The 10,551-nt window shown below is 51.1% G+C and overlaps 1 protein-coding gene across 3 annotated transcripts in view; it reads right to left on the reverse strand.

Moving 5' to 3' along the window:
* FLI1 (Fli-1 proto-oncogene, ETS transcription factor) overlaps positions 1-10,551 on the reverse strand; it is an 89,680-nt gene that overhangs the window by 21,575 nt on the left and 57,554 nt on the right. For all 3 annotated transcript variants that reach the window (XM_017738524.1, XM_017738523.1, XM_017738525.1), the window contains 2 exons: positions 7,177-7,331; positions 3,448-3,651 (listed from right to left, as the gene is read on the reverse strand). In XM_017738524.1, coding sequence (XP_017594013.1) covers positions 3,448-3,651; positions 7,177-7,331 — 359 coding nt within the window. The remainder of the gene's footprint in view (positions 1-3,447; positions 3,652-7,176; positions 7,332-10,551) is intronic.

Below are 10,551 nucleotides of genomic sequence, written 5' to 3' on the forward strand. Positions count from 1 at the left end.
ACAGCATGGATACATCCCAAACTCCCTTCCCTTCCCTGGAGAGGATTCACCAGGCAGAGTGTGCTTGAGAAAGATCAGTCTGGAGCCCCGAGATGTGTGGGGATGGACATAAAGAAGGAGAATCAGGGCACGGATTCACAGTTTTGGAGAGGGAACTAAACGAAACATGTGAAGAAGGATGGTTGTTTGAGGGGGTTCCCTGAAAAAGCTGCTGGGCTGTTTTGGGAGGCTCCAAAGGATAGGGAGTGCCACAGGACTGGGCTCTGCACTCTGAAACCTCCTGAGGATCAGAGACGCTGGAATTCCTGCCTGCTTCCATGGCTTGTGGAAACATGAAACAACTGCACCATTCTGATCCAGGCCTAAGCCTTGCCTGAAGACTAAAGGTGCTGTGGGATGAGTTTGGGTTACTCTCGACTGTATTACACAGCTCACCTGAACCTTCCATTGCTAAAACCGAGACTGAGCTATTGTTGAGGTCATGCAGACGTTGCTGGTTTATTTTTTCTGTCTGGACTCAGATGTGCCAAAATAATGTATTTCATAGGCAGCTTTGAGGAAGTTTTCACCCTGATCAGAAGTGTAAAATGCTGAAAACCTTCTGGGAAAGCTCATTTTCAGGGGGTCTCCTTGTCTGGTGAGCAAACAGGATCAGAAAGTTCAGATCAGCTTTGCTTCCTGGAAAACAGACCCCAAAGCTGAGGATTCATGAATCATCAGATATCCAGCTTAACACCCTGTGAGCACAAGCACCTTTAGAGAGAGAGCCTGGGCAGAGGCAATCCAGCTGGGAGGACTGCAATTTCCCCAAATCCTCCTGCGCTGGTGGCCATCACCTATTCTCTCCACTAAGCAGGAGCAGAGGTGAATGTCTGTGGGACAAACACCCTTCCAAAAAGTGCAGCTTGTGGAAATAAAACCCCATGTCCCCATGGCACTGAGCTCAGGGCTCAGCACTGAACATCCGCTGGAAGCCGGTCTGGAAAAGCCATCAGCTCCTCTGGAAGGCGTTCCTCCGTGAGGGAGACACCCAGCACTCCCCAGAGCAGCCTGTCCTGTGGCTGGGAACAGCTGCAGGGAGGGAGGAATGCTCTGCCCAGCTCCAGCAGACAGGAGCTGCTCTGACGAGCACGGCACTCGCAGCACGTCTGGGGCTGAGCACACACAGATTCATCATCCTAAGGCTGGGCATGGGCTGAAAAAGGAGTGAGTAATCTGCCTGAATCCAGCAAAGCTCCTCGGGTTTTGCACTGGTTTAAAAGCACAGAAATCACTGCAGGCACTGCTCTGGCAGGACAGGATATTCTGATGATCATTATTAAATGAGCATCACTGAAATATTGCAGCTGCACGTGGGAGGTGTGAGGCACAATCCCCACTCCACAGACCCACCACCCCAAGGATGGGCCCAGCGAGAAGCCAGGATGGCTGGGCCCGCCTTACAGAGAGCAAAACTGAGGAAGAGGTTTATTCCTCCTAATTTCAGGTATTTAAAGGCAAGGTGTGACCCAGGGACTGCTGTCCTGAGTGTCAGCATGCCCTGGTGCTTCCTTGCTGGCAGTGTGACCACAATTCAGTGTCTAAGGGTAGATGGGATCAAGCAGGGATTTGCTCCGGAGCAAATGGGCAGCAGCAGGTGGTGAAGGTGGCCCCTGAACCCAGGTTTTCAGGCTGATGCCATGAGATCAGCAGTGCAGTTCCCCTGACACTGGCTTTGAACAGCCCAGGTAACAGGACACAAGCACTGGGGATGGTCCTGGAGATGCCACCCAGAGCTAAAACAACAGAGAATTCCACCCCTCTGCCAAGCTTTCCAAATTCAGCCTGGTCCTGTGCTCTGAACCCACACAGCTCCATCTCTCTGTCAGTTCTCAGGCCTTATCAATAAGATGATTCAAGTGTCTCACTTGCGTGTTTATCTTGTGGGAATTGAGGAGCGTTTCCGGTCACAAAGCCTGATTTCCCCAGCCCCAGTCAACAGCTTTGGCCAAGGCACTGCTGGCTGCACTGAGCTGCCTTCCCTCTTTCCAGGAAAGTGTCTGATTCCGCAGGCGAACCTCCGAAAGCTTCCTGCGGGGCAGCAGCTCTTTGCTGATGACACAGGATGAAATTCGCCAACAATTTTGGATGGGAAATTATTTTATTGTCCAGTCATGAGGGACAGAAACTGCTCAAATCCAACAATTTGGATTTTTTGTTGTGAATCATTTCCTTGGCTCGACTTCTCAAGAAAAATAAAGGTGGGGCTTCCAGAGGCACCCATCTGTGATCTAACTCCTGTGCCACTGGAATCTGTGAAACTCCCTCTGATTTTAGGCACAGAGAGATCAACTTTGAAGGAACACCCTAAATAAATTCCGTTATCTCTGCTTCACTGGCCAGAGGAGACATCTTCATCTGCCTTTTCAGCACAATAGGATTTTCTAGTGGAGAAAGTACACTATTTCCTTTCTCTCCCTGCACTCCCACCTTGATTTATGGCACCTTCTCCTGATTTTTGAGTGCTTAAATAATGATAACTCCTAAAAAAGCTGTTCCACTTGGAAAAACAGCGGAGCATGTGGGGCCCAGCTCGAGTTTTCTGGCTCATCACAGCAGCATTACCCTTAGTACACCTTTGTGGGGCAAGGAAATGCTTTTAGCTCCGTTTATAGGTGAAGAGGAGACATTTGGAAACTGTGGATTTGATCATGATTGCACAGAAGTCTTGGGCAAGTTGGAATCTAAGACCCCCAGTGTCAGGTGCATGTGCCATCCCTAAGGTGATCATTCCTGTGTGGGTGCTGGCAAAATGCTTTTCCACACTGCTCACAGCTCCTGGGTTTGGGGCTTAATAGAGCAAAAAAGGGAACTGGATCCATCCCATACTCAAGTGTGGGGCAGAAAGGAGCAATGAGGAGCTTCCACAGCCTTTTGCTCGCAGTCCTGAGTCATTTGCACAGTGTCTGCTCCAGCACATTTACATATGGGGAATCACTCTTGGGTTTTTAACTCTCTCCAACAAACCTGGGCCTGCAGGAACACAGAAAATCTCCAGCCCTGGCCAGCTGTGGCTCCTGTTCATGGAAGGGCACAGCCCTCTAACTGCAAAGCTATGGAATCCTTTGCCTGTGCCACAGCAGTTAACGTCAGCTTTAATCTCCATGGCAGATATGTGTATTTTTATCACACACCCACAGATGCTGCTGTTATCTGTTGGACTTATCTAATCTCCTTCAGAGCCCTGCTCAGTTCTTCACCTCCCTGATAGCACCAGTAGCTCCATCTGCATTCATCTGAACTTTCCAGCCCAATTTCATTCCCCATTTCCCTGTTTGCCTTTCTCTGTCCCTTTTCCCTCCCCCCTGCTGCAGGAGGAGCCTGGGAGTTCCATACCCAGGGCAGTTTATCCCAGCAGCCTGTCGGGATGGGGTGGGATGGGATGGGATGAGCCAGGGCAATACTCACTTTCCCTGAGGTAACTGAGGTGAGAGAGCAGAACTTCTGTGTTGTAGAGGGAGGTGGTGCGCAGGAAGTCGTCCTTGTTCATCTTGCAGAGCTCTTTGCCATCCATGTTCTGGAAGATGGTGGTGTCGATCTCCATCAGGCCGTACTCCTTGATAGCCCACTCCAGCCACTGGCGCACGTGTTCCTGGGTCCAGAGGGTGGGATCTGGCAGGGAGAGCAGAGGATGGGCACACGCTGACCTCCAGCTCCCTGCAGCCCTGTCAGAGCATTATCCGTTGCTTCCACAAGCAGATACACTGAATTTTCAATACATTGTTGAATTTACAGGATATTTTGATGATCATTATTAAATGATCATCACTGAAATATTGCAGCTGCATGTGGGAGGTGTGAGGCACAACCCCTGCTCCACAGATCCACCCTCCCAAGGATGGGCCCAGCGAGAAGCCAGGATGGCTGGTCAACAATATATTGGAAATTCAATAATGTATTGGAAATTCAATAATGTATTGGAAATTCAATAATATATTGGAAATTCAATAATATATTGGAAACTCAATAATATATTGAATATTGAAGTGATCCCACTTTGGCAGGATGAACAAGCACCATGCTGGAGCAGGGCTCAAGGGGGATCACCTGGCCTGGTCAGTTGTCCTGGCTGTCCCCCACCTGCCCAAACCTCACTGCTCTGCTTGCTGGGAACATTTGACTCTATTCTGTCTGGAAAGAAGTTTCCCAAAGGAAGCTGATCCCTTGGAGAGGGTGTTCCTGCCCCAGCTGTGGCTCTGCAAGGCTGCCCAGTGGCAGCAGGGCTGGGTGAGTCCCACCATGGGCCTTAGGGAGCCCCACAGCTGGCACGTGAAACCCTGGGCGTGGAGGTGTTTATGGTCAGCAAAGGGACATAAAATAAAATAAAATAAAATAAAATAAAATAAAATAAAATAAAGTAAAATAAAGTAAAGTAAAATAAAATAAAATAAAGTAAAATAAAGTAAAATAAAATAAAATAAAATAAAATAAAGTGGTGTTGCTAAAACAGAGCAGCTTGCCCTGGGTGTGAGTCAGAGTCATTCACCCTGGCGCAGGAACACAATTCTACCTCCACTCTCCCTGTAACCCCACCCAGCTCTGCGAGGGCAGGGTGGATTTTGGGCTGTCTGGGCATCACTGGCTGTCAGCAGAGCTCCAGCTGTGGGATCTTTATTGCTGGTGCTGACGTAAGAGACACTCTGAGCCCGGCTGGAGCTCAGGCCCCGTGGAGATGAGCGGCTGCATCAGTGGTTAAGAAAAGGCTTTGAATTCTGAAAAGGGCATTAGATCAGAGAGCCCAGCAAGAGCTGGTGCTAAGATAGCACTCGCCAGAGTCATTTTCAGAGCATATCTGCATTTTCAGATGTTTCCTGTGCTGCTTCTCCCCACGTATCCCGTTGCCAAACTGGAGCTGCACATTCGTGTTCTGCTGCAGCTGCAGAGGATTGCAGAGAAGTTCAAACTTTGGAGATGTCTGATGTGTCATTAACAGCTGGTCCAGCTCCGAGACAAACCTCAGACACCTCAGATCCCGGGAAGCTGAGCTCATGGATCAGGAACATGCACAGGGCTGTGGGGTGCTCTGGGCAGGACAAGAAATGCCTCTGCCTGGATTTTAGGGGGTAGAGAACAATGCCTCAGCCCAGGGCTGTCCATTGTGTGCCCAGGCTGAGGGCATCCCTGGGCACCAAAGGTCGGGAAGTGCCCACACCTGGCATCCCTGGGCACCTGAGCTCCGGAATTCCGGCACCAAACAGGGAACTGAGACCAAGGGGGATGAAATTATAACTGGGACCTTTCCCCACTAAATCTCCAGAAAACCGGGGCTGCTGAAAGCTGAATTCAGAACATGGAATTTACAACCCCACACCTTTGCAAGTCTGCTCTGGGAACAGCAGATGGATTTCCTTCAGGTTTTGGCAATAGTTAATTGAAATTCTGCTTTCTAAGCACTGGCAAAAGGCTGCAAATTTTACAATGCAACTATTCAAGGGAGAATTCTTTTTTTTTTTTTTTTTAATTGAAAGACTTATTTGTCTTGAGTTTTGAAAACAACCCAACATCTAGAGGGTAGAGTGAATTTGTGGCCTCTCTTTAAACACTGTAAACGACATTGAATGGTGTCTGAAGATCTGCCTCCTCAAAACATGGCTTAGAGCTCGTTATTGCTACTATTGTAAGCCTAATGTGACATTATTCTTGCTTATCTTCGCCCTAATGCGCTATAAATCTCCATTCTGGATTAAATTAAAATATCCAAATGCCTTTCTTGGATGACTTGGGCCTCGTCTCCTGCAGCCAGAGATCCGGGATGATGTTCATTATTGTCTTCCAAAGTCTGCTCTTAAATCTCTGCTCTTTCACAAGTATCTCAAGGGTTTCATTTGTGGATGGTCATAAGGGGGGGAAAGTCCTTTTCTTCACTTTCCTTCAGAGAGGAGATTCCAAACCTTCTCTTCCACTGGGGGCACTGAAAGTAATTTCCCCTATTTCAACAATGCTAAACTTTAGCTCACCCTTGGTCTTTTTAAACCTGTGTCAGCAGCCTGGTGAGGAGCAGGATAAATGTCCCCCCTGGAACATCTTTAATGATCCAGGGGCTGGTTGGTGGCAGCTCCACCTTTCCAGGCAGGGTGACACTGGCCACGATTGTGCTGCCATCCCCAGGCAGCTCAGCCAGCCTCTCAAACCTCAGCTCAGATGGGACTTTGAGATTTGCCATCAATCTTTTCTTGGCTTCTCCTCGCTGCATTCAGTTCAGGCTTTTCCTTTTCATCCTAAGTGGCAAACAAATGCTTGGGAATTGTCATCTGCTCGTGGTCGAGCCACGTTCAGAGAAAGGAGCTGAATTCCACGAGTGCATTTCCTTCTGCCAGCGCTGTGTCTGCCCTGGTGCAGCCCTGGGAGCCAGGGCAAGTTCTGGGACGTGCACTGGGCCAGCACTTGGCTCCTTTGCTGGAAAGTTCCTGGCCCTGAGTGTTTATGTGGATGTTGTTTATAAACTTCACAGGGAAGCAGCTCCTCGCTCCCGGTTCAGGCTTCACCCATTCCCTCCACAGCAGCTCTCACCCCTGAGTGTCCAAATGCATCCAGAGCATCCTGCCAGCTCCAGGCAGCAGATGTGGATACCAAACACAAACAGAGCTGGACAGGAATGTTTCTGTGTGACAATTTTTGGAAGGATAACGCAGTTCCTGTGAAATAGAATTTCTTCTGGGTTTCTACTTCTAACAAAAAAAATGGAAACAAAATAGCTCATTTTGATTCAATCAGTGTGACTTGAAAGTGCAGCTGGATCACTGAGAGCACCAGGGGAGTTATAACTTGGGCCCGCTGCATTCCTCTTTGATCAGCCCCTGCGTGTCCCAGGAAGCAGATTCTCCTCAACACATGACAGGAGATGGATTTGGTTCAGCATACCAAAACAACAATCCATTCCAGGAAAAAAATTAAAAAAAAAAAAAAAAAAAGAAAAAAAAAAGGAAAAAAAAAAGGAAAAGCACCAATTCTCTACTGCCTATCCTGATTCAGATAATGCACCGGGGCATGGGAATTCCCACTAGCCAGAAACTGATATTTTCCTTAGTTTTTCCCGTGCTTTGTAAGGGAGAAAATTCCTCTGGGGGTGGGTAATCAAACTAAACAAAGAACTCTTCCAGGCAGAGCAAGGAAAGCTGCCCCAGGGCGGGATGGTACCTGCTGGGACGATGACTCTCCTCTCGTTGGTGGTCATGTTGGGGGGAGGCCCGTTCTTCTCGTCCATGTAGGTGCTGTAGCTCATGGGGTTGGACTCGGTGCCTGCTCCCACCAGCTTCCCACACTTGTTCACGCTGCAGTCCACGGGGGACTCCCTGGAAGGCCAAGGGAAAAGCTGGGTCACCATCCCTGCCCCTTCCATCCCTGCAGCACCGGAGGGGTTGGGCTCACGGACATGGGCACGGTCCCAGGGTGGGACAGTCAGGGGAGTTCCTTGGGGTGGGAGAGGCCATTCCTGACCTGTCACTGGGTGTCATAAGGGGGTCTGTGGGGCACAGGTCACACAGGGGATCGCCGATAATGCAACCAGGTGGAGTCTCCAGGGAAATGACTTCCAGACACGGCAATGTGTGCAGTGGCTCTGGGACAGCAACATTCCCAAAGCAGTGCCTGTCACACCAGCCTGTGGGTTATACCCGACTCCCCCATCCCTGGTTGCTCCGTGCATTCCAGCAATCCTGCAGGCATGGCTGGGTGCTCCTGGGTGCTCCTGGGAGCTCCTGTGGGGCTGTTCCACCCTTTGTGGCACTAGAACACCCCTGGTGTTGCAGTGGAGCCTGGCAGTGACACACAGGTGCTCTGCTCACCTGCCCTGAGGCGTTTCTTCAGAGCTCACAGGGACACAGGAACAGCCCTTTCGTGGTATTGACAAAGAACCCAAAATACCCCCCCAGAGTGACAGGGCTGTCCCTGAGAACACCCAGTGTCAGCACGGAGTCTGAATGGAACAGAGCTTGTCTGTTCTTGGAGCCTGCCAGAGCTCCAGGAGCGCTTGGATAACGCTCAGGGACATGGTGGGATTGCTGGGCTGTCCTGTGCTGGGACAGGAGTTGGACTCTGTGATCCTTGTGGGTCCCTTCCAGCACAGCCTGTTCCTTTATTCTATTGTTCAATTATTTGATTATTCAATTATTCTGTTATTCTGTTATTCCATTATTCTCTGGTTAACAGTGCCACAGTTCACTACCTGGTGAGGAAATCTGGGAATCTTTCGTGCCCCAGGCAGGAGTCAGGAGCTTCAGACCCCAGCACCCGGGTGTGGAAAAGGCTCTGGCCCCGGTTTAACTCCTGAGGTGCTGGAGTGATGAAGAGGGGACATCCTGCAGCTCAGGTGGCACCGTGCTAAGGCCTGGCCTAGTGCAGACCCTGGGGAAGGCTCTGGGAGACTTGTGAGCGCAAAGCCCAGAGAGGGAGGAGGGATTGTGCTTTTCTCCAGCTGCAGGAGCAGCTCCTGCCTTTAGCCCCTTCCAACCCCAGCCCCGAGCCTGCCAGGCACACACAGCACATCCCAGCCCGAGGGACTTGCAGGGAAGGGCACATCATTGCCCTCGCCTTTCCAGGGGGGAATTAGTGCACAGCCTGTGCACAGGGCAAGGCCAGGCTTCAATCCCAGAGCCATTTCCAGGGCAGTTTAGGCCAGGCTTTAATCCCAGAGCCGTCCTCCTCCTCTGCCAGAAGCCAAGAGCTTTGGGAGGGAACCATTCCCTGCAGGGTGAGAACGGTGACACTGCACAAATCCCACCCTCCGAGCTCAGCTGGCTGGAATTCCAAGCTGGACACCAAACAAATTTGTCTCTTAACCTGAACTGGGGGGGAGGGAGCGAGAAGTGCCTGAAATTCAGTTATCATGGCTGGGAGATAAATGCTCCACTGAGATATTCTGAGGCAGACGGTAATTTTTTCCTCATGTCTGACGAAGGGAATGTTGCTGGAAAATGGAAATAAGATGTAGAACTTACACATGTTCGAATTTAAGGGTTTACTATTTCGCCTACTGTTTTTCCAGGCAGGGAACCAAAATCCGCCCTCAGAGAGGCAACTGCTGAAGGTTTCATGTCCTGAGGCAGCCGGGGAGAGGCTGAGGAGCTGCAGGGATGTGGGGATTTCACAGGGAATGGAGCTGATTCCCAGCGGGAATGCTCCTGTCAGGTGTGAAAGGTGTCTGTGCTGGCAGGGAAACGGCCCCGGGGCAGCACGGAAGAGCTGAGCCCTGCTGGGACACAGCCTGGATGGGGAGGGCCAGCGGGGCATCGGAGATCCGGCTGTGACACCGTGATCCGGGTGTGACACCGTGATCCATGTGCGACACTGTGATCGGGCTGTGACACTGTGATCCATGTGGGACACTGTGATCCAGGTGTGACACCGTGATCCAGGTGTGACACCGTGATCCATGTGTGACACTGTGACTGGGGTGTGACACTGTGATCCAGGTGTGACACCGCGATCCAGGTGTGACACTGTGATTGGGGTGTGACACCGTGATCCAGGTGTGACACCGTGATCCGGGTCTGACACCATGATCCAGGTGTGACACTGTGATCGGAGTGTGACACTGTGACCAGTGTATGACACTGCTCTGGGTGTGACACCGTGCTCTGGGTGTGACACTGTGATTGGGGTGTGACACCGTGATTGGGTGTGACACCATGATCCAGGTGTGACACTGTGACGGGTGTGACACTGTGATCGGGCTGTGACACTGTGATTGGGGTGTGACACTGTGATCCAGCTGTGACACCGTGATTGGGGTGTGACACTGTGATCCTGGGATGTGACACCGTGATCTCCAGCTGTGACCGTTCGGGGTGTGACACTGTGATCCATGTGTGACACTGTGATCCAGGTGTGACACTGTGATCGGGCTGTGACACCGTGATCGGGGTGTGACACTGTGATCCATGTGTGACACTGTGATTGGGGTGTGACACTGTGATCCGGGTGTGACACTGTGATCCATGTGACACTGTGATTGGGGTGTGACACTGTGATCCGGGTGTGACACCGTGATTGGGGTGTGACACTGTGATCCAGGTGTGACACTGTGATCGGGCTGTGACACCGTGATCCAGGTGTGACACCATGATCCAGCTGTGACACTGTGATTGGGGTGTGACACCGTGATTGGGATGTGACACCGTGATCTCCAGCTGTGACCGTGATCTGGGTCTGACACCATGATCCAGCTGTGACACTGTGATCGAAGTGTGACACTGTGATCCAGCTGTGACACCGTGATCAGGGTGTGACACCGTGATCCATGTGACATTGTGATCCAGGTGTGACACCGTGATCAGAGTGTGACACTGTGATCAGAGTGTGACACTGTGATCAGTGTATGACACTGCTCTGGGTGTGACACCGTGATCCATGTGTGACACCGTTCTCGGGGGTGTGTCTCTGTGCTCCAGGGTGTCACATTGTGCTCCAGGGTGTGACACCGTGCTCCAGGGGCTCAGGCTGCTGTGCTCAGTGCTCAGTGCTCACTGCCCCTGGTGAGTGACCGACCTCCTCTCCTGCACTGCCGGGGGACCA

Source organism: Corvus brachyrhynchos, unplaced genomic scaffold (assembly GCF_000691975.1).
Source record: "Corvus brachyrhynchos isolate BGI_N302 unplaced genomic scaffold, ASM69197v1 scaffold46, whole genome shotgun sequence".
Lineage (NCBI taxonomy): Eukaryota > Metazoa > Chordata > Aves > Passeriformes > Corvidae > Corvus > Corvus brachyrhynchos.